Source organism: Mya arenaria, chromosome 7, assembly GCF_026914265.1.
Source record: "Mya arenaria isolate MELC-2E11 chromosome 7, ASM2691426v1".
Lineage (NCBI taxonomy): Eukaryota > Metazoa > Mollusca > Bivalvia > Myida > Myidae > Mya > Mya arenaria.
Window position 1 is genome coordinate 27,292,622 of NC_069128.1, and position 25,168 is coordinate 27,317,789.

The 25,168-nt window shown below is 34.2% G+C and overlaps 1 protein-coding gene across 1 annotated transcript; it reads right to left on the reverse strand.

Moving 5' to 3' along the window:
* Window positions 1-1,618: 1,618 nt before the first annotated feature.
* Window positions 1,619-22,944, reverse strand: LOC128239856 (GTPase IMAP family member 4-like). Its single transcript, XM_052956303.1, has 8 exons — window positions 22,807-22,944; window positions 19,826-19,913; window positions 19,548-19,640; window positions 17,778-17,837; window positions 11,599-11,637; window positions 11,151-11,177; window positions 9,592-9,719; window positions 1,619-4,069 (listed from the first exon to the last, which is right to left on the reverse strand). The coding sequence occupies exons 2-8, from the start codon at window positions 19,902-19,904 to the stop codon at window positions 3,242-3,244; spliced, it is 1,254 nt and encodes a 417-aa protein (XP_052812263.1). The 5' UTR covers window positions 19,905-19,913; window positions 22,807-22,944; the 3' UTR covers window positions 1,619-3,241.
* Window positions 22,945-25,168: the final 2,224 nt, after the last annotated feature.

Consider the following 25,168-nt stretch of genomic DNA (forward strand, 5'->3'; position numbering starts at 1 on the left):
TGGAGTTAAAAGTTGGCCACGCTTCCGGGATTCCTTTTTTCAATACACTTATTTAGTAAAATCTTAGAAATTTGTACGTATTTGTTTTAACTATACTTTAAGAAAAAGAAGGGCTTTTGAACTCATTTTGACATTAACAATCCCATGTAAAGTATCATCATAAAATTATGTGAACTATTGCAGTTATTAACCTATTTTTTTCTTCAGAGTATTACATTAAGTATGTGGCGGACAACCACAGGTGTCGAGTTGGGCAGGCTTTCCTGAAGAAGAAGTAATGGGCAGATATAAAACAATATGTTATGTTTGTTTGTTGTTATGAGTGTAAATAATGTACATATATATATGGTTTCTTTTCACATTGTGCCTATCTATATCAAATACTGTTTTTCTATTGGTTGACAATTAAACATAGTGTATATAGTAATTATATCTGTTGATATTTACAATTTTAGTTAATTTTCTGCAGTTAATTGAATAAAACTGGTTAAGTTCTTTGGTAAGGTAAAAGTTGCCCAAAATTGTTTTTGATTGGTCAATATTTGTATGAAACTTCATATTAACCAATGATATCATTTACTTTTGGACAGTTGCCTAAAGATGACCTGTGGACATATAATCCAAGTTGTATACAATTTACTGCTGCTGTCTCATAATTAAAGATGATTAACAGTCATTTGTTTGGATGCAACACTGCAGAATGTATAAGATGTTTTGCTTCAATAAGGTAATTGACTTTCAGCTGCAAAAGTTTATTTAATTGATGCACTAAGTATATATATATATATATATATATATATATATATATATATATATATATATATATATATATACTGTAGACTGATGATAAAGGACATAATAATTATAATTTGTTAAATTTAGCTATTCTTTGTTTATTTTCTTGTATTGCTGAGCTGTATTTTTAACAAAGCCATGCAATTTGAGATGTGTTAATAACATATATACATCTTTCTGTATCTATACATATTAATCTTGTATTTGTTCAGTTATTTTTATGCAAATGATTTTTTTTTATTTTGGCCCTTTTATACACTCATTCATAGAGCAGGACTTTGTACAGTTTTATCTGCAGTGTATGGGCTGTCCGGCTAGTAGCCTCCAGTAATTTGTATATAGTACATATAGTAAAAGGTATAAATAAAGAGGCCATTGTCCAATCACCACCAAATTTGGTCAAAAGGTGTATGAGCATAATATCTTGGTCAAAGTTGATACCCAGCAGTATTTCTTAAGTCAGTTCATCACATTTAGTTATAGGAATTATATTAAATTGGTCTTGTAAGATCATTTATTGTAGAATTGTTGCCCAATCTTCACGAAATTTGGTATGAAAACAATTTCTTGGACTAGTTTGTTAACCAGCCTATAACTTGAGTAACATTCAGGATAAATGTTTTTTTTTTAGAAATTACTTTAATTAGGTATTTTCCAATCAATTACAAAGCCTTTCCAGTCACCAAATTTTGTCAGAATGTGTATGGGCAGAATGCGCTGATCAAGTTTTACAACAAGCCTTGTGTTATAATAAAAAACATTTATTGTGATAGATTAACCTGTTGTTGTTTATGTGTAATATAATAAAATAAATTATTATTTAATGTTATGCGATTTTCTTTTTCCTTGTATTGTTCGTGTGTGATTTTCTACAGAATACAGTTATAGCATCATCCGTGTGGTTTTAAAACAATATATATAGATATATAAATATTACATCTATTATTTTAATTATAATTTAACATTCTAGTATGGAAGAGGTATTTAAGGGCGGGCAGCGATGCAAAAGTGGATGGGGATGGTCAAAATCTAATACGTTAAAAAAATGTTTTATTTATCTTTGAGGAAAGATATGTTTGGGAGTGAAACATTTATTCTTGGCGACCTGTTTAGGGTTAGTAAGGAGTTAAACAAATTTTACAATAAAATATTTTAACAGATTTTGGATAAAAACGCATTCACATTATTACGGAAATGTCTGTCGACATTAGTACTTCGTTTTTATGTCAAAATGCACCAGACTACCTATTCAACAATGCCTTGAGAGATTTTGATGATATCTTGTCAAATAAAAAAGTACTACAGAACAATAATTTCGTGGATGAAAGTCCTTTCCGGGTTACAAAAATGCATATATCGCTTTTATAAAATATCAGCAATCAACACAAAGCCACAATACATTGTTGATAGGGCAGTTCCGATAAACATGACTCACAAACATATTCGTTTTGTATAAAGACATTTCCGGGAAAACGTAAATGCTTTTTGATTGGAAATCTGATAAAATATTCTTTCGTAAAAAATGCTCAACTCCTAATTACAGCTTTTCATGTTGCATCGGATATGAGTCATGCTTGTTGAATATTGAACCTCAAAACTAAATAGAAGTTGATTTTTTAAAACATTTAAAATGTTGGTTTCTTTATCGACTTTTTCATAGTTCCGACCCTTAAAGCAAAATTTGTACCCGAGTTCTCGAGATTAGAAATTTGACTTAGTTGCTTCTGGAATATAAAGACTTTCTAAAGGTAATACACACATATGCTGTTCAAAAATATTAAGCAATACAAAAGAAATCAATTCACGAAATAACCTGAACACATTCCGTACATGAGTAATCGAGAAAACATAAAACGTTCTTCCAATCTTTAAATCACACAACATTATTTAGCAAAACATATTATTTTCTTCATTATATGCAACATATACTGTACAAAACGCTTTCATGTTAAATGCATCACAATCATTGAAACCAACACGCACATGCAGCACAGGGACACTGGTTGTTTGTTTTTATAAAACGGGGTCTTTGTCATTATCACATTCAGAAAGTATTAAAGTTCATAGTATTCTATTTCTATTTAAAACCTTTAAAAATGTATACTGGTAGCTTTTTTGTAGACTTTTTTATTTTTAGCAGGTTCAAGCTGTTTCCAACCATTATTAACTTTTCTTGTTTTAACGCCTTGCCTCCTATGGACCTTTACCGCTTCTTGCTGATGAAAAGCATTGAATATTGAAGGTGAAGGAGGGTCCCAAATGCCTCACCGAATAATTTATTATTGTGATTTCACTTCAAAGTGTTGATAATGTTATCATAGTATCCTGCCCTGGCTTCGAAATAACATTCGAAAAAAATCACATGACTTAAGTATCATTGTATAGGTTAACAGGACACATATAAGTTACAATGTCCTAGTTTCGATTATCCAATTCTCTTCTGCTGTCACCAAAATTTTAAACCTGCAATAAATCCAGTAACTGCATCTGCAGCTGTGATCAAAGCTGTGCCAACACCACTTACAACAAAGTCAACCACGTTACCAAGCAGCGTTCTATCATTTTCAATATCGTTTTTGAACTCGTTGTAATTGATTGTTGTTTGGTAAGTAATTTGAGGCACAACTTTCTGCGATTTTCTTGCCTTGCGTTTGCTGACGGGATCGTTCTCGGGGTAAGGTGGAAGCATTTCATCTACGTCTTCATCTGCAGTATTTCTTCTCAGCCACTTTGGAATCCATGACTTCACATTTTTTTTATTCTTCGATTTGATATATTCCTCAGCAAAAAGAGCGATATTTTCCGTGCATTCATTCGTAAAGAAAGGTTGTTTTTGCCTTTTTGTTTCCTCAATGATTCTTTCATAGATAACTTTTACTTGATCTTCAACACATCCACAACTATTATCTATGATCAGAACTTTTTGTTTGCATCTCTTGAGCAATTCATCTAACTTTGGGTGTCTTTCAAGAGTACTTCTCTTCTCCCCACCGATATATTCATCTCTCTCTTCATTGTTTTTTGTATATGTAAGGACTACATATCCAAAATCCCCAACCTTTTTACCAAAAAAGTCGAAAAATAAATCAACTGTTTTTGCAATTTCCTCTGAAAATCTATCTGGTCGCAAAGTAAACAGAATAGCATTAAAACCGGGTACTGTGAGTGCGACACATTTCGAAAGTTCCTGGTAAACAAACGTATCATCATGACCGGAATCGAAGAATCCAGGAGTGTCAACAATATCTATTTGCCACCCAAATCTGTTCGCCTCCTGAAAAAGAATATGCAACTTGCTTAATTGTCAGCGTTGTATGTTATTAAACTAGACCTGCTCTAGGTAGATACATAGAGTCATATTGTAGCTTAGGTTAGAAGCAGCCGTCCTCGAAATTTTAGATGTAACTTTATGTTTTATACCATTTTGAAAAGACAGAATGATCTGTATTTGATTCTGTATCTGAATCACCGCCCCATGCCTACCAACATGATTATCCAAGTAAGGCACCACCATAAACAATAACTAGCAGTTGGTATAATTAAAACACATAAATCTGCATTGGCATCAAACTGTAGTTTAAGTAAGAAAGGAACGTTCAGCAAATGTGTGAATAACAGGTAACTGAATAACAGGAGTTTCAAGACGCAATCGTGTGACCTCTCATATTTTTCCTGATGTGCTTCATGGATAAAAAAAACTTCACCACAATTAACATGAAGGCCTGATACGATCAAGTTGAAATCGAATATTCACACAAAGTGCGAACAACATTCACAGAAGGCAGTCTTGGATTTGATGATAATTTTAAAATGCTCTTCGGATTAAGCCCTGCCACATATTAGTGACGTATGAAAGAATGCTTAGGAAACATGAATATGAATGTCGGGATGATGTATTTTGCTGGTTAAATAAATTTTCCATATGAACAACAACTTAAAAGAATTGATCAAGTATTGACACAATTGGCCAAATGTAATTATAAACGCAAGTGCGAATGCTGTGAAAAAAATGCTATTTTATACAGGTTAAATAATTTAGCGTTTGAGGACACGTTAAAGGCGTTGATAGAGTATAAACAGAACCAGGAAAAGTGGAAGAAGTAATGAAATCGCCAACACAGAATACGATGAGGTGGGATTTTGTTTAGCTCGCGGGATACTACAGCAGAATCGTATAAGATTTCAGAAAAATGAAACGCCTTTTATCTGAATTGATACATTGAACACCACCAAAGACGAAAAGTAAAATTATTACTAGGGACTGAAAGCGGACCATTGAAGAACAAAGGGAGACCAGCAATCTAAAAGACATTTTATCTGAAACACCGATATAAGCATACCCAGATTTCACTTAACCATTAATTTTTACTACAGATATCTCTGGAAAAAATTTAAAGCTGCACTCTCACAGATTCACCGTTTTGACAAGTTTATATTTTTTGTCTTGGAATGAGCAAATTTTTGCGAAAATATCTGCAAACCAGTGATATAAGACTGCTGACAAAAGATCAGATCGCAGATTTTCATAATCCCGTTCGAAAATTAATGTTTTATGGCGAAAAGCGTTACTGACGGTTTAAGAAAAATGCATAAAACATCAATTTGTGACATTAAATATGAAAATCTGCGATCTGAATTTTGTCACCAATCTAAAAACACTGGTTACCATGCATTTTTGCATAAATTTGCTCGCTCCAAGAAAAAATAAACAGTTGTCAAAACGTTAAATCTGTGAAAGTGCAGCTTTAAAGGCAGTATTTATCAGGAGCAGGAAGGTCAAAAGAATGTGATATGCTAGCAGAGCATTGTCAACAAATATCAGAAAATATATTGCGCACAAACTATAAGATAGATTAAATGTAGAATTGCTGTTGATATCTATAGATGTAACAGAGGTGGCACTTCATAAGCTGTTTAGAGAACTTAGATACACTGCAGAGATAAGAAAATAAGTATTGATAGGGACATACCCCATCATGGAGACACTAGAGATGAAGTGGACAATAGAGGTTTGACAGAAACAAGACCTGAAGCTGAAGAATCAGAAACTGGATTCGACAGAGATGCAGCTAGTAAGAACAAAGACTCGGGAACTATTGTCTAGATGGATAAACAGAAAGAAAAGTATGATACAGATAACAAAGGAGACGAAAAGTCGTTAGAGAAACAAAAGAATAAGTAAGAAGAGTTGCAGAAGAAAAGGCAGCACATGGGTAATACTGAAATAGCGAAGATTATAATGAGAGGAATACTTAGGAAGATCAAGAACAACTAGTAGAGCCAGAGCCCAGACGCTAAAATGGGACCAGACAACCAGCTCAGAGGTACGAAGTCTACCAGAGGTGCATTGTAACTGTGAGATCTGAGAATCTAAGCATTAGTGAGTTGGGGATTTCACGATTACTTGATTCAGTGGATGGAATAGTTGAACTCAACTTAATAGATTATATAGTGAAGTAGTTATATAAGCTGGTAAAATGGTTGTATGTATATTTTTTGTAACAAATGCTGTTTTTGACAAAACAATTGTATGACCTATTATCCATGTTGCACAGACGGTAATATTCTATTTTGACTGAAGGTGGAAGAAGCATACACTTTTTGAATTTTGTCTTTGGTAAGAAGTCAGGACACAATTCGTGAAGTTGTGTTGCATTAAATTAAATTGAATTGTATATATAATCCGTATTGTATAAAGCTCTGGATCACGATTTGTAGGTGTCATAGACATATTGAGAGAAAATGTGTGGACATGTTATGAGTTTTGTAGAATGCATTTAAAACAAACTACAGTTAAGTAGGAGCACTAGTATAGATGTTTTTGTGATATGAATGACAAGACATCATTTAACGGAGCAGAGTAGTATGTAGCTTAGGTAATGTTTTTAATGTATTGACTCAGGACATTTTCCCTCATGCAAATTTTAGAAGCAACCTGATGTTTTGACTTTGTTAAGCAGAATTGTCTGTATTTGATTCCATGTTTGCTTTATGTATTAGTCTAGGACGTGCAAAGTGTTTGTATTGGAATGTTGACATTTGGTTAAATTTATTACTAAAAAAATTATGTGTTATATATTTTCGTGATTCTAGGCTTTGTGTGTAGGTTACAAGATAGAAGTTAAAACACACTGTCTGTATTATGTATGCTTATGTAGTTTTGGATCTGGTGCAACAAAGCGACTAACTGAACATACGTCTTCTTTCCCCTGATTATATACATTTTAATTAAGTGTGATATTCACGAGGAATTACAATATAATACGACATAAGCTTATTTATAGCGCAGTGTCACAAACTTATATATTATAGCAAAACAGTGCTGCTATTATGTTAGAATCAAATATTGAATACTGAATACAATTCATGATATTTGATGGTGTTGAGTTATAGTTGATAAGGCTATTGGCTGCAATAAAATTTAACCCCGTCCTGTGTCCAATGATGACATAATCAGTTAAAGTATATCTAATTGCCATAACGACATGAGTTCGAAGTGATTGCCATTTCAAGTCACAATGAGCTGGCCCTAAGATACATACGTTTTGAAACTTTAGCATTAGCCTTTAAAGTGACACTTATTCAAAATCAATACATACACATGTGTAACAAACATCAATTGTGACTGATTAACCTTTAAATACTTACTGAATGATGCATTTATGAAAAATATTAATAACTGATAACACGACTGCAACCGTGTATTTAATAGCAGAAAGCGCAAAAATATTAAATGATTGGTGAATGATAAAAGCTTTACTGTAGTCTACTATAGTCTCATAAGGTAGAAAAACCGTGTTTTTTGCTCATTTCTTTCAAACTAAACTCGGTATCGCTCATCAGAACCACTGTTTTCGAAATTTATTCATCCTTTTTGGAATATTCAAAAATATTATTAATTGTGGTAAATCTTATCTGGGAGTAAGAGTGCATCTTTAAGACAAACTGGAGTAAACTTAACTCAAAATTATGTTCGATAAAATAGATATTGTAAACTGTTTTAATATTCCCTGGTTATAGTAGTGTTTTATTTCCATTTCTTGTTCTTAAACTGAACATACGAAACATATCATTTGAGAAGGATCCAAGGATTTAATTTGCCTTATTGAATAAATTGTGGGATGACTGAGATTAGGAAATGTACGTTTCACAAACTATAGGAGAAACTGGAGTGATATGATAAGTTAGGGTTTCGAATGGTCTGGCTATATAGCCTGGCTTTCGCTGTCACAAGTTCAGCTTCGATCCCCCAACCCTGTCTTATCATAGATGCATTTGTCGTGATTAATCCGAAACGTATGACCAAATGCTATATCTGTGTACAAAGATGCCACTACATTGGGAATACGAGGAATGACGACTGTACCACTACTCGAACAGCGATAAGTGTACGTCTTTACTCTAGCCCTTAATGTTATGATTTGGGTTGCGATTAAACACAAAATGAGAAAATCGTTGTGATTGTTGAACAATGAATGGCATTCTGGGTGATGATGATCAATTTAGAAGAGCCATGACAATTTTGAACTGTCGTTGTTCTGCTTCAACAAATTGTTTGTGTTTTAGTGTGTGTGTTTTTTTCAAAACAGCCACGAACTACGTCCATCCACGATGACAAACTAAATCCTGGTTCTTAGCCCGATTGGCTGCAACTTATCGTAGAAGCAATACTCTTGGTGAATCGGAAACATATGACTCAAATTGCACCTCGTACAAAAGTTGACGATCACTCTTCGGCCCATGCCCTTTGGCAAAGACAATAAGAATACTGCTTATTGTACCACGGCGATGTTACGGATAGAAACGATTTATACTCGACAAAAAAATCCCCACGATAGTTCAAATAAATGTTCCATTCATCGCAAATTGTAGAAGCACAACAACAGTTCTGAACAGGTCATAATTGTCGTGGCTCTTCCTGTTTCACGATCGGTGAAACATTTCCGCAACGTTTTAGATCATGGTCAATCATAGCCTTAACAGTGGAAGCTAGAGACAGGCCTAAGGCAACGAATGGTCATTATATTATGCCTAATTGAGTGGCGACAGTACTGAGGTTTATTTGTTAAAAAAAAACATAAGAGAAATGATAGACGAAACAGGCGATAAACTGTAGTTTTGGGCCTGAAAAAACAATGCATTTTGATTGCAGAAATCGGTCAGTTCAAATTCAGATCATATCCTATTTAAATGTATATCACTGGGTCAAATGTTAAAACACAAACTTTTTAACCCTCGAATGGCCACATTTTATACCGTAGATTTATTCAATCAAACAGAATGTGTGTTTTAATGAAATTTTGGCCAGGTTCGATTATGGATCATATCGGATAAAAAGGTCAACTGGTCAAAAGTTGGAAAGACCATGCAAGCACTCTGTCGGGGCAACAATTCGTATCTAATGTATTTTAACATTTCATTTGCACTGGAAAAACAGCTTTAAGCCAAGTTTGATAAAGATTAGATACATCCGATATGTTATGTCAATATTTCAAACACTGACCTAGGAAGTGATACAAAATTTTGGATAGCAATCACGCAATAATTACTCCACATGTCTGAATTATCAACATATGATGTGCTGAATCTTTTTGATATACTTTTTTTCCGTTTTGACGCTTTTGGACAGCCAACTCAAACTTCTTTAAACATGAAAACTTTCATTTAAGCATGAATATGATTGTCTCATATGTTCAAGTATTTTTAAATGACTTTCGTTTTTAACTATGTCAAATTCAACATCAAAAAGAAAAAAAAAATCGATCAAATAGTATAATTCGCAAGGAGTGATCTTACTTGACGATGACATGTTTTTGTCACAGAGCGGTGTCCTCTACCAGGTTTGAATGCCTTTCTTCCCAGCAGGCTGTTTCCAGTTTCGCTTTTCCCATGCCCAGTGTGTCCGACCAGAAGTATCCTAAGCTCTGAAGAAAGATGACTATATGTCAAGGTTTTTAATAGCTTACAGTCTTCCGGTATGTAACGGACCTTAAATGCTCATCCGACAACAGGTAAATATATAAAGTGCGTTTTGTCATTGTAAACTAGAATGAACACCATTGAGGCAGTATGTTGACTATGACAAGTATCTACGATACTACGAAATATAGTTTGTGATAAGAAATGCCCAGTTTAACTAGGATTAACCCATTTCGCATATTTTTAAATTCAAACGATTTTATGGGGTATTAATACGATAACATGATCAATAACTTACTGATATTTTCAATTGATTTTGTTTATTTTACAAGATTTACAGCTCAACTTCCATTCCTTCAATGAACTGCCTTTCGCCAATTACGTTTATCAATCGATGAACGCAACATCTTCGGATATGTTCGGATCGCAATTCATCGCATAGCAATATACATGGAAACTATTGATCTTATTATTATTTGTATTGTGTCAGCAGGTCCCGTAAACTATAACTCAATATTTAAGAAAGTGTTAATTTATTATATTTTAAATGGTTTGTTGCCAAAAGTGTTTAAATTTTACGTTTAAAAGTGAGTTCAAGTGGTTATTGTGACGTCATTTGAAAAAGATGTTTCCGGTTACAGTCGGGTCGTTCTATTTACAGAATGAGTAAGAAAGGATTACTGAAAGGTTATCCTAAATGAAATGAAGTATTTTTTTTCAACAATTATTGAATAAAATAATGAACTTTTGGTGTAAATATAAGTAATGAATTGCGGTATTGATGTCATTATCGGGGATATGAACGCAATTGGGCTGGTCAAATACGCGCGGACTCCACATACTTTGACCAGCCCAATTGCGTTCATACCCCGATAATAACATCAACCCCGGAATTCATTCCTTAATTGAAAAATAATAATATCCAAGATTTGATAGTCTGTCACTTTTAAAATAACTTTTTACTGAAATGAATGTTTATTCAATAATGTTAGTACCTAAGTTTTTACTTTAGAGTTAAAGGTTTACACATAAATATACATAAATATACATACTTATTTATTTCCAAAAACAGTGAAAAAATAACCGAAAAGAAAGAACGATGTAAAACCTTGATTAATATCTAGATCTTCAAGAATGACATAGCTTCGCCTGTAGCATTTTTCCACCTGAGTACGGTAAGCCCCGATGATACTAGTACATGATACATCCATTCATGTATATATTTATGCAAAGAATAGAATGTGTAAACTTAATACTTACTCGTTTGCCAAATTTAAGGGTATTCAGTTACATCGATTATCAGGATATCAAGTAAGATGCATTTAGAGCTGTTACTTTTGAACGAACTTAAGTTCTATAAATTTATAATGATTTAAATAATAATTTAAGAAATAAATTGTGTTCACCAGTCCTGCCACCTATGATTTGCAATGTACCTTTTGTTTCGTCGTCTCCAAGTCCATCTGCAATAAAAGGAATGTAAATATGTATCATCTTTGTGTAACAATTAGTATCAATTAACTGAAGAACTAAGCAAGGCATAAGCCTTTGTACTTGTGCAATATTTAATTATCAATATCACATTAAAATGGCCTCAGCGATAAAGGTTAAATATATGAAGCCCTTTTAGTCATTCAATACGTCGTTTTTTGGGAAACGAACTACATTAGGTAAATAACTGAAATTCACAACAGGTACTTACTTGATCCTAATTTCTAAAAATATATCAAGTGAATGTAGCTTACTTAATTTAGACAATTACCTCCTTGAACTTATCTTTAAATTTATTTCCACTCAAAGTCGCAAACCTCTTTACGTGAAAAATGTACGACAGGCCTTATTTATACTGGAACTTGACATTGTTTTTTTTTAGAAAATAACTACCTAGTTGTTCAAGTTTTGAAGTCCCAAGGTCGAACTCGTCTGAAAAAAAATGATAAAGTAAATAAAGTACCCGTACGTGTGTGATACAAGAAGAAACCATTATTGTATAGAACAATAATGCTTGCCATCTGCCAGCATGAAGTATTTCGCTACAGCTGCAGTTGTATACACACTGTGTGGGAATGGACACCGGATATAGCTCGAAAAATGATCAATCAATAAGCATTTGATTCTGACACATGGTAAGTTTTTTGTTATTATTATTTTATTTTATAGTGATATTTATCAAATTCGAAGAGCTTCGAATAGATCAATCCTGTGCAATACACGACTATAATGGAAATGTGTCTCCTCTTTTGTATAATAGCAAAATTCTCGCCGAATGTTGCATGATCGCTCACAAATGTTCCGTAATGTGGTACGATTTCAAACATAAAACAACAAATAGAAAATAAGAATGAAAACTGAATCGAGCGATTTCATTATAATTACAGCATCTAATATTGTGTATGATATCAATACGATATGTTTTGTTGTTATGGAGATATTCATCCTTTTTGATGACCTGAAGATGTACCGGGGATAGCTGAAGCAAATAAATAACTGCACAGGGGATAGCTATTAACTGTACTGAGGATAGTTGCGATGTATTTATATTAACGAGACTGTGATGATGGTTACGTCTTCTTAACTCTATGCAAGCTCATGGAAAATTGTCCAATGTTGTCCATATCGAATAATTAGAGCAATAATGTTTCTGTTATATGTATAGTATACCTTACATAAATGTGTCCCTTGTTTGTATATATAATTTAAATAAAGATGATCGGTCCGTATGTCTTTGCATTCTAATGAAAATTCAGTTTTATATCATCAGCTGTCCATATCATAAATATAATATTGACCGGTGACGTCAAACAACTAGTAAGTGCGGCTTGCTATTTTTACAACGACGTAGAAAAGTCGCAAGAAAACTTCATTAGCTTTGTTTAATAAAACACACCTACAGCGCTTTAAAAGTATTTAATGGTAATATAAAAGGTTCGGTATAATATAAAAAATATTTACATTACACTTCGGGCACCAGTCAATTGTATCCACGGCCCCCCAGGTCCTGGGGTATACCGGGGATAGCCGGGGAAAAGGGCCGTGTTTTTACTTTCCATGTGCCCCCGCAGGGCCGGGTGACCGCGGTGGTTTTGTCATAGCGCCAAATTAAGCGGAGATTGGGCCTTATGTAGAGTCTCTGGGGTGCGGGGGCATTTGGCCGGGGTTGAACCATCAGTTTGTTCCCGCAGGGCGGGGATTTTACCCGGGGTTGGCTGGACCGAAAGTCAAAGTCCCGGCTATTTTTGCAACGTTTTTGCACACTAAGTCATCAATAATAAATAATATATTGTGATCAAATTTTGTTCACTTGAAGCTGTTTCTAAGCTTGGATCGATGTTGCTATTACTTAGAACAGGAAATGGTCTCAGCTCGCTCACTTCACCGAGAAACTAAGTATTGTGACCAACCTTGTAATATAAGCAGCATGCATACACATGTATACGTTCATTTAGGAGGACATGTACCAAACTCATTGATAACTTAAGTTTATTCAATAATTTGTCATAACATTGTACTCTCACTTTTGCAGATAATTTGAAAAATGGATTTGACGGATGCATCCATGGATTTGTTAGCGGTAACTGTGACTGAGGATAATGGAAAAAAGTTTGTGTGCAGCATATGTACCTATTCAACTAACTACAAAAGCAACCTGAAAAGGCATATGAATGTACAAAGAGACATACCAAGAACCAGCACTCCAAAATCTAAAGAAAGGCGAATGAAATATCGAAGCCATTAAATATTATGTGTATTGTATATATACTGTTATTGTGTTACGATCATCTTGGTCCATTTTTACATGCTATCCCCAGTACACATTGCTCAACTTTGAAACTATCCCCAGTACACAAAACGGCTATCCCCGGTACAGTATCGTGAACATTTGTAAGGGCATATATTTAACAGTTTAAAAGTTACATTGCCAGTTTTTACAATAAACATAGTTTAGCTTATGCTTGTAAAATCCTTCAATTCAGATTTCTTTATTTATTCGATATATTTCCTAAGATTACAATACTTACGAAATTCTGTGAGTTTTGAGGTGATCATCACAGATTTAGAGTAACATTTTTCATGGTCTGCTGATTTTTAGGCATTATAAAGCACAACATAGGCCAAATTTAGCATTCAGCTTTTAGTTCAAACACTTGTTTTATTTGTGGATACGGTAGATAATCGTTAACACAGCAAGATCTTACCTCTGGTCTAGAAAAACAACAGCATATTGGTATGTTTACTTATCACTTTTTGAGCTATATCCGGTGTCCATTCCCACACAGTGATACACAAGCGTAAGTATCTTCCATGAGCAAGAAATTTTACAGAAATATATCCCGGCCCGAGTACAAGGTAGTTTACGCAAACGAAGCATTAAAAAATATGTTGTTACTTCTTCGGCGTGTTTGCATCGATGTGCTTATTGATTCACGTCGTCTATATATTGGACATTGATTTAAAGTAACATGTCCAGGTTTCTATCAGGACCAATAAAATAATGTTAGACGGTCCTTCAAACAGTGATGTTTTAACATGTTTAACTACGCAATTTTACTCAAAACATGTATTGGAACACTTTTCTAAAGTCTTTATCTACAAAACATCAACATTTTAGAGAAATTGATTAAGCAATAAAAAATTAATTTCATTTTGATGTATTTTATCGCATTAGAATATGGCTTATTAACTTACGAAAACAAATTTCATTTTTAATTCAGTGATAAAACGTCAATAAAGTGTTGTCTGATATAAATGGAGCGTTATTCTTGACGACGATGAAAAGATACATGAAGATATTTAAAGGCGGTCGATTAAGTAAAAAAGAGGACAAAAACAACAACACAAATGAATGTGGTCTAATTGTAGTTATCGTCACTTAAATATTCATTATAATTCTTCCAAATGTACGAAATTTAAACTTGAGCAACGGAGATCAAGTAAGCAACTCAAAGCATAACCTATTTTTCTGTATAACTCATTTTTAGTATAACATTGCTCTATTTCTATTGATCAGAAAAAAATATCACCCTGGATATTGTAAACAAATCAATGGGCAAAAATAATTGCTTAATTGACAATATCTTATCAATCAATCAGTTTATATCTTAATTTAGATTTATGATGAATGTTTACTTTAATGCAGTAGTACATTTTCCATCTAAACTAATATTTATATGAAAAACTTAAGAGGAGAACGTGATATTTCTTCTTGATTTCGGGAGAAAACGTATGCGAAGACGTTCGGTGCATAATGTGTTTAAACAGGAAATGACTTCATGAACATATAACACTTTGTGATTTAATTTCACCGGATAAAGCGTCATAATTTAACAAAAAGCAGATTTTTTTTAAAAGCTTTATATCTTTGTTGAAGTTCTGACTGGATATGCGTTCTACTTATTAACCGACTTAAACAGACCGGATGTATCTTTTGTTAAAAGAAATCCGGATTATAAGTATCGTCCATGGCTGAGAGTGTAAGATAGGTTCATCCCGGCCCAAGCGTAGGGTATTTCCGAGTTTCCGCAAAACACCCTGCGCGAGGGTTGGGATGAACCTATCTTACACGAGGGACTATGGTAGATGTTTTTTCTCCCACCTCAGTTTAACAAAATTCAGTAAAAATGTATTTTTGCTGGAAATCTTTTGTGCGTGGGGAAGAAAATGCGTATGGACATGTGATAATTCGTGGCTGTCATGGATATGCGCGCAGTGATTCAGATTATGTTAAAAGTCAAATCGGTCTTTAAATAGTTCTGAGAAGAGTGAAGCATTTCTTGAAAGGTGCCTGAAAACTTTTTATGGTGACATTTAAAGCGAGAAATAATTAATTAGCATTCTAAATATTGCCACAAGACAAGGTTTCTATGATGCTACAGACAACAGTCTTCAACAAGGGAGGTTATTACAATGTGGTGACCATTAAAAGAGTTCCATACGGGTACTTGTTTTATCGTTGCCCGTGGGCAAGGAAAGAATTTCTAGCATGGTTAAAATTTTGTACCTACTTATCTGTGGTGGGAGAAAATACATTTCTGCAACGCTTCGTGTAGCGTGTAAATCGCATTGCTTTTGATATTTGGCTCATCAATAGAGCAGGTGAAACAGATATTATGATTAATGTCGTTTTTGCTACTTATTACTGAAAAAAAACATTGGATAAAAAGACTCGCCACCATATAATACACCACTGTCCATTATATTCAACTCGTCCAGGGAATATGTTAGTAAGCTTGCCAAAGGCTAACAAATAATTCCGGTTACTCATGTCGAGTAACCGAGGTTATCAACAAATGAAATGTTAGTTCTAAATTTCTATTGGTCAAGTAAATTCTCGATTTACAAGTATTAATCCTTTGTGGTAAAGCTCTCTTTTGAATCAAGCCATCGTCAATACAAGGTGTGTTAAAAGTTATGGAATTAATTTCATCGTCATTTAAAAAAACCCACCCTACCCCCCTGCATATTTAAGGCAGCCGAGCTGTACGCTTTATACACAAACATTAGCATGAAACGCATTATATTATCATTTTTCGATGTAAATAGTTGCTCTCTTATATTGTGTTGTTCGAATATTTCAGTTATGCCATTACCATCGCTCTATTGAATGACGTACAACCGGGGAAGCTGGCGACCCAGTGCAGAAAGTTCAATGTGGGCAACGGCCATTAGAAGTCGCCAGACGAATAACCCGAAGAATCCAAGTCCGGCGAGGCTCCCATAGATTATATGAAAAAAATGTATTTTTGTGTTTCCTAAGCAGAATGTGTAAATTATCATGATACATTGCTTTTGTTCAAAGGGCTTTGTACGATGAACACCGCGTCAATACCCGTTGTACTAAATACGCCATACTTCTATTGGTTAGCGCTCGACAGCACCTTTCTATCCAAATCTTAAGCAAATTTATCATTAACAATTTTAAAGTGCTTTCCGAACATTGCTTTTTCGTGACGGAATTCACTTACATTTGCTAAAGAATGAATACTTGTAATTTATATTTGATACTGATTTGCATATTTGCTAAGCTGAACTAAATTGTATCGTTTAACTGCTGCAATAAGTGATTGCATTGCAATAATTGATTGCTTATTTTCAACCCCGAGGCTTTGGGGTAGGTCGCCATGGAAGACGCCAAAGTTTCGCAGGTGACCAGTTGGCCTTTAATCGGGTCAACATTTTCGGACCATTTTTTTTCAAAATTCATTTTGGGTCAAGGGGGCCCAAAATTATTTTTTTGCGCTATGGCCACTTGGGCCTAAATAGTTTGTGCTGTGGTCAATTTGGCCCAGATATTTATATATGTGAAAGGGGAGTCTCGCCAAACATTCCAAACCGTTTAAATGTAAATGAACAAAAATAAATTTAATGAAATGGACAGCTAAATTGTTTTCTCGTTTAAGAAATTTAACGTGTAACATGGAAATAAAGTTAAGAAAGCGTCGCCTTATTCAGGTTTAGGAAGAGTATGGTGTAAAGATTAAATTGGTTTTGGTCAACTTTGTTGATAACATGAACTATTTTTATATTTTATGTCTGACTTGTGACAGATCCTATAAGACTTGGAAATGTTATGTCAGTGAATATATAACAAAATAGATGTGTATATGGTAAATATCAAGAATATGTGACAATGGTCAGCAACCGTAGTTCCCTACATCTGATAGTGCACTTTTTTGTAGGTTGCATCTTTCTTGTGTGCAATGACAGAATATCTAGGTCCGGGCGGAAGAAAAGTGTATCATTTATTGTCAAATGAACAGCAATTCCTATCAAAGTCAGGGTAAAATAAAATTGTTTTAAAACGTTATTTGCAAGAATTTCGTAAAACTTGTTGTATATTATATCTTCCACCCAGGCACATGGAACACGCTTATAATTCATTTCATTTTAGTTAATAAAGCAGTACAATGTAAGTCATTTGAAATAACTCGTTTTGAAATAATGAGAAAATGTTACACAAATAATTAAAGCGTCTTCAATATCATCTGTAGCATAGCTAGCTATTCTAGACCTATTTCACCTCAAAGCTTATTATTGTTCACTAAAATGATTAATACATAACATGCCTGGTGGTTTCACATCTAGGCAGGTTGGTTCCCTTTTCGTCTGCGTTTTCGGATCGTCTCCTGGTGAATAAATATATATACATATAGGTATGAGATTTGAAAGAAGGCCGACGGATAATTAATCGCCTTGTCCGTCCGTCTGTCCTTTCGTCTGTCTGTCTATCTCAATAGCATACACTTTTTTAAGTGTATGGGTTTTGATGAGCCTGTATTTAATAATATATGCAGTATCATCGTGGGGCGAGACACATATTTGTTTGGCAAGGATCATATAATTCGGCCCACAGTCTTTAGTGCCCTTTTAAAGAGCTTTACTGAATAGGAAGAAATACTTTTCCGTCAGGAGACATTTTAAGTGTACTCGCTTACTGCAATGAAGTACGCCAAAGTTTCAGAAACACTAAACGATGACCCTTGACTTACTGACAAGATACCATTTTGCTATTCAGAGCCATTTCTGAGTAACTTATGGTTGGACACTGATATAACTTTTGATATTTGAAATGTGTTTTTTGTCTTGTATTAACGTTGCGTATGTGTAGTTTACTGTTTGTTTAGCCTTGACCACGAATTAGAATATTGGCTACAGTTTTCCAGTTTTCCTCTCTCATGATATAGGACAGTTTAGTGTGGGTCGATAGTTCAATTACTAGTTGTGTTGATATTTCTTCCAGGCTAGAGGAAGCACTAATATGTTTAGGCTGTATAAGTTCATGCTTGTGTATTATGTCATTGAAGGATGAGACCAGTGATAACTTAAAAAAAACAAACATCGTTTTGAATAGATATGGCGTAATCGCTTCAAAACGGTCAACTGAAACGAAGTATTAAACCATTTTGTGAATCACTACACAACTACTATGGAAACTAGAGTGACAAGCACAGCAACAATTTACGAATATCCTGTTTAGGGCTCCAAATTTACTTTACGTTTAGAGTAGTTTTTATGCCACAACCTATTGCTGGTCCTATCTTTTATCAACACATGTTCAAATACTTTCAACTACTCACTAATCTTATACAGACATTACACAGACATAAATAAGTGGAACCGGAGTGCATTCTTCTCAAAGATAAGATGTAATATTCATACGAGGCTAATTTGTTCTGAGAATTAATTACGCATTATTAAAATGTCCACACTTGTGTATTTTTTTTTCTTTCTCGGTTTCGTCCCAACTCCAAGGCACCTTTTGCAATCAGCTAAGATTTTCCTCAGGCAAAAATATGGATGCATTGGCCGTAAGAATATGCCAGGTTTTGAACATCATGGCAAAATGTTGAGAATTAGAACACAACAAAACATACATTGCCATTACTGACTTACTCTTAACTAAGCCTTGCTTTCACTTTTACGATATTGACGATATTGACTCCGATTAATCTCGATTTATTTAATCTTCGTGAACGCAGATATTTTAAGCGATGTTACACAAAAGCAATATATATTTATACAGTCGAACCCCGTTGGCTCGAACTCCCAGAGATCGGCAAAAATACCTCGAGCCTCGGGAAATTCGAGCCAAGCGGAAATGCTTACATTGAGTATAAAGAATTTGGTCCTTTAAATCCACTTCGAGTCAACAAGGAAATCGAGCAAAGCGAGTTCGAGCGAACGGGTTTCGACTGTATATATAATTTAAAGAAACTTTTCATAGTAGATGCATACTCATCGTAAGGATAATATAAACCATTCAACAGTTATGCTTTTGCATCAGTATGCCGCCATAAATCAATAAATACTACACGAATAAAAGGTCGACCACCAACCTTTTAAGTCCGTCCCACATTCATCACAGAACTTTGAACCAGGTGTTTGTTCCTCCCCACAATCGTGGCAGAACAGTTTCGTAGGCTTTGTTGCTGAAAAAAATATCATGGAGCATATGTTAGTATAATTATCAGAAATGTTGTAAAGATATGAGCAGTTTTGCTCGTATTAATACGATTTTTATTTTCGGATATCATTACACACTTCACCCGATCAGAAAGCCTAAGAGCTTAGTCCCTATATCGTTTATTATTATTTTAAATGGACTTTAACTTACGTTCAACCTTCGTTCCACAACCAGAGCAATATCTTGCACCAGGTCGCAATTCCCCACCACAGTTTGAACAGTTTGGCATAGCTGGTTCCTTTACATTAAAATTCGAAACAACATCGTTAACATAACAAGGCTTAATCAAACTATAATTAAAAGAAACCAAGTAAAAAAGGACAACGGCAGGTTTTTAAAACAACGACGTCGGGATATCGCCAGTTTTACGTCGAAAGCTAGAATGATTTATCGAGTATATATAATAAACACGTAAAACATAGAAATAAATTTATAAATAAACAGACAAAACGAATAAAATAATTCGTCCCACTTCAGCAGTATTTTAATTCAGGTGTTTGGGATCCGCTTTCAGAATGGTTTGATCTGCGCCATGGTAGGAAATTAATCAAGAGGGTAAAAATATTTTATCGACCTCTGACGTCATTGAGTGTGTTGAGTGCGCCTTTGAGAGTTTAACAACGGCGAAATATTGGCGCAAGTAAACACATGACAAGATAAAAATATTACATGTATTTATAAGTTTTTATTGTATCTATGCATTATTTATGCGATTGAGCTAGTGTCTTGAGCCTTCTATTGCGAGTTCACAACATAATTCTATGATTTGACCTAGACTAAGTGGACTAGTGTTATAGCCGTCATGGGTTATGCTGGGTTGGGAAATTATACCTTCTAAGATATTTCTATAAATTGACCAAGCGACATAGTGTTAGATCATACTCGGTATCCGAACGATTAGGTATCATATTTTGTCAGTAGGTCAATTCGTCCCAAATATTTTCGGATATTTAAGTTCGTTCGGCACTATAAAGCTATAAGTCAAATTAGTTCATTTAGACGTCTACAATTAGTCGAAGTGGTTCAATACGTTCACATGTGTCGCGATACTCGGAGTACGAGGGTTCAAAACCCAGGCGTGCTGAAGAAATAGCCACGCAAAGTATAATTATAAGAAATAAACAAAACACGTCTGTGATGTCCAAAATCTAATATACGAGTGCCTAAATACAAATACAGCATGTAAGACATAAAATGAATACAGAATGAAATATAAATGGAATTTACCTGAAGAAATAGCCACGCAAAGTATAATTATAAGAAATAAACAAAACACGTCTGTGATGTCCAAAATCTAATATACGAGTGCCTAAATACAAATACAGCATGTAAGACATAAAATGAATACAGAATGAAATATAAATGGAATTTACCTGAAGAAATAGCCACGCAAAGTATAATTATAAGAAATAAACAAAACACGTCTGTGATGTCCAAAATCTAATATACGAGTGCCTAAATACAAATACAGCATGTAAGACATAAAATGAATACAGAATGAAATATAAATGGAATTTACCTGAAGAAATAGCCACGCAAAGTATAATTATAAGAAATAAACAAAACACGTCTGTGATGTCCAAAATCTAATATACGAGTGCCTAAATACAAATACAGCATGTAAGACATAAAATGAATACAGAATGAAATATAAATGGAATTTACCTGAAGAAATAGCCACGCAAAGTATAATTATAAGAAATAAACAAAACACGTCTGTGATGTCCAAAATCTAATATACGAGTGCCTAAATACAAATACAGCATGTAAGACATAAAATGAATACAGAATGAAATATAAATGGAATTTACCTGAAGAAATAGCCACGCAAAGTATAATTATAAGAAATAAACAAAACACGTCTGTGATGTCCAAAATCTAATATACGAGTGCGCGGATTCCTCGTGCACGAGTGAAAGGTTAAGGTTAACGGATATAGAAAAATAAAGTGAAATTGAAAGTGAAAGAATAATGAAGACCAGACTGAAAGTGAAAGTGAGTGACAGGGGTTAAGTTCTACTATTACTATGATGAATAATATTAGACACATATAGACAAACAAACAATGACAAACACATAGACAAATGACCCTGCGACACATGTATGTCAATAGTGATTTTGCTAAACTTCTAGCTTCCTAGAGCTTACCTTTCCTTACTTCCGGGAGCAGTATGTGGAGTTTGTATTAGTGAAATTGTTGGTGATAGTAAAGTGATATGACTTGTGTTGACCTGTCCGCTGTCGATGATAATCAGTTATATAGATTGATCATGGATTATCAATATGAACAGCAAAGGAAAGTGACAGCTGGCCATGGTCATGTGTTTACTTACAAAGTTTTTTTTCAGTCACTCGGAAAACGTAATTATTAAACTCAGTTTATGTCTACGAAACACTCATTCTTAATGTTCAGATCTGTCGAAAATAACGCTCAGTTGCTTCAACATTATGTTACTATGATATAACCATGTAACCTAGTGTTTGACCTAACATGACACATATTAATTAAACTTATGTTACAAGGATTTGTCTTCGCGCCAAATATAGCGGGGACTGGGCCTTTCTTATGATCCCTGAGGTGCGGGGGCATTTGGCAGGGATTTTACCATCAGTTCGTCCCCGCAGGACGGGGATTTTACCCGGTCTTGGCTGGACCGAACGTTAAAGTCCGCGCTATTCCCCGGACATGGGGCCCGTGATTACAATTGACTGGTACATAATGAACTTATTGTGGACGGCGACGGACAAAAGACGACGAAGAAAGCTCAACTTTGACCATTTCATTGACCAAATGTGCTTCACGCGAAACTTATTATGTAACTTTATAACTTTTATCATAATTTGACAGAAACAAGTGTTTATTCAGACATTTAGCGTCAACTAACCAATGTTAAGAACATTTTTCGTTTAACCCTTTTTATGGTATACGTCATCTCTCTGAATATCTAAACATCTTTCCCGATGTCATTATCAATTTTGAACAAATAATTTTAAAAATAAAAATGATTGTCCAACACGACCATTATACCTAAAACTATAATAACATTTTTTTTTTATTTCATAAGATACACATAACATCATCAAATTAGACAATTCAATAATTAATAAAGATTCATAAAAAATGAACTTACCCTTTCTCGTAAGATATATGAAGTATGTTTTGTTTTCCTTTTCAATCGGTAAATATGTGGTTTAGTTGAGAGTTATCATATATTCAGAAATACAAAACACTGCTGTACGAAACACAGTTTCCAGAAAATACAATCATGCGATGTTCTGGTGTTTACCTGGTGGAATTAGTCATGTGCTGCTATAACTCGCAGGTACGTAAGTTACAGGTAAACAATAGTTGTGAGATTGACAAACATATACAGTACAGTGGAACCCCGTTGGCTCGAGCTCGATTGGCTCGAAATCCTTATTGGCTCGAACTGGATGTAACGGAAAGATTTATTTTAACTGAAGATAAGCATTCCTGCTTGGCTCGAGTTTTTCGAGGCTCAATGTATTTTCGCCTGTCCCCAGGAGTTGGATGCAACGATGTTCGACTGTACTTTTCCAGTTTTACATAGTTGTCTCGCGTTCATGTTTAAGATACATTGTAGGTCTCAGAAAGGATGTGTTCATGTATACTAAATTAATATGAGGTCATCCTGCAATTACTATGCCACTAAACATAGCTCTTGGGAAAATAAAATGAGTCAAAAATGATTATGTCTGTTTTAGGGGCTGTATGCGCGACAATAGTATTTTTTCATTTCTGTTCACAGGCAATACAAATCAAATGCCTCTCATAACCTCACAATAGGTAATGTAAACTGATGAATCTTAATACAATTAGCTACTTTCATAACAGAAACGGGTACACCTATATGCACTTGGACATCTTGTAAGTTAATTCTAGTATACATTTATTTAAATGAAACCCGATATTGAATTGGAACGTTTTGCATAGTTGTTGTAAGTAAGATAAGACAGGGTCTTTAAGAAAACATATTTCCATTTTCTGCATAACTATCTATAACTATATATTTCCGTCGGTTCATCACCAAGGTTTATTTACGATTCTTGGCCTTGCTTTTAAATTCACATTAGCATTAAAATCTTATAATGTATTTAAATGAAGCGGTATTTTAATTTGCACTTTCTACATGTATTTGAAACAGTTTCAAACACTATGTTCTTTAAGTCAAGGGTCATCACTTTGGTGATTAAAGCTAGAGATCGGCCTATTGTTTGACTTATACACAATTTAATAAGTCTCTTACAAAAAAAACAGCAACATTTTTTTTTATTATGCACTTAGCCTAGTTGAAGTTTTAGCTAAAGAGTTTAGGAAGAGCGCTGCACCCTGTCTGTTTTTGTAGCACCATTCTGCCCTCATGGAGACCAGTACGTGCACACTCATGCCTTCATAGAATTAAGATTTAGCTTAAGATAATCAAATATATATTTCGTTTTAATTAACTTAAATTATGATCAAACATTCTTACAAACTTGACATGTTGAATATTATTTCTATTAAGCGCAGTTCCAAACAGTTTCTGTGATTTCATACACGATGTGCCCTTTTCGCCGCTTAGCACCCAATCCCTTTTCTTCAGTAGCCTATTCTTTTGAATACATGGCTAAAATTCTAGTATTATTATACCTGAGCGCATGAGGCTCCATATTCCCAGATAATACAACACATTTTAACTAAACATGAGGCAAAGCAGCAAGGGGAGTCTAATACTGTCTGCCGTAAAACTAGTCTATTCAGAGTTAGCGTTCCTGTATCCTGCGTGTAAAATTCCCAAAATCATTATGATTTCCCGGGGAACATTTTCGAAGCATGCAAGCACTGCTTTCCGATCAAACTGGCGTGCAAAGATAAATTATAATGTAAGTCAATTTTAATTTTATTTAAGGCGAACGAACTCAATGTAGAACAAATGGTTGTATATATTTTTAGATATGTCTTTCAAATAAAATTAAATAAAATTAAAGAAACAGATAATTTGTTAATTAGTGTAAGATCATATTTTATTTCACTCGTGATCATAGGACAACTATATTTTCACTCAAGGCTTCGTGAAATAAAATACGATATCACACTGAAATAAACAAATGTCCTCTATGTCTTCATGCATTTAAAACTAATTAAATTAAATTTTCATTTGATGACGCCAACAATGGTTTTGATATATAATAATACTTGTTGGACTATAAGTACCTTAGAGATAATGGGAAATACCTCAGTAGTTGCATACCCTGCGAGATCGAAGCGAGAGCGTGCTGTGTACCACTGAGGGTGTATAAATATATTCCATACAAACGTATATCTCATCTATTACCCTTTGCAATTCCATGAATTCCTCACACGTGGCCATTTTTTACCATTCATTATTTATCATCAACCCTCCATAATTAAGATCTAGAATAGCTGAGTGTAAACTACAAATGCTTCAGAAACGCAGATTTTTTCAGACAATTTGTAGAGGATCATTTTTA

What these genes read in the sequence shown, in the direction of transcription:
- LOC128239856 (XM_052956303.1), bottom strand. Translation starts at nt 19,904, where the DNA reads ATGCCAAACTGTTCAAACTGTGGTGGGGAATTGCGACCTGGTGCAAGA. An exon ending in CCTAGATGTGAAACCACCAG is followed by an intron (nt 11,638 to 17,777) that starts GCATGTTATGTA and finishes ATTTTTTTTCAG; the next exon opens with ACGAGTTCGACCTTGGGACT. An exon ending in TGGAGACGACGAAACAAAAG is followed by an intron (nt 9,720 to 11,150) that starts GTACATTGCAAA and finishes ATCTTTCTTCAG; the next exon opens with AGCTTAGGATACTTCTGGTC.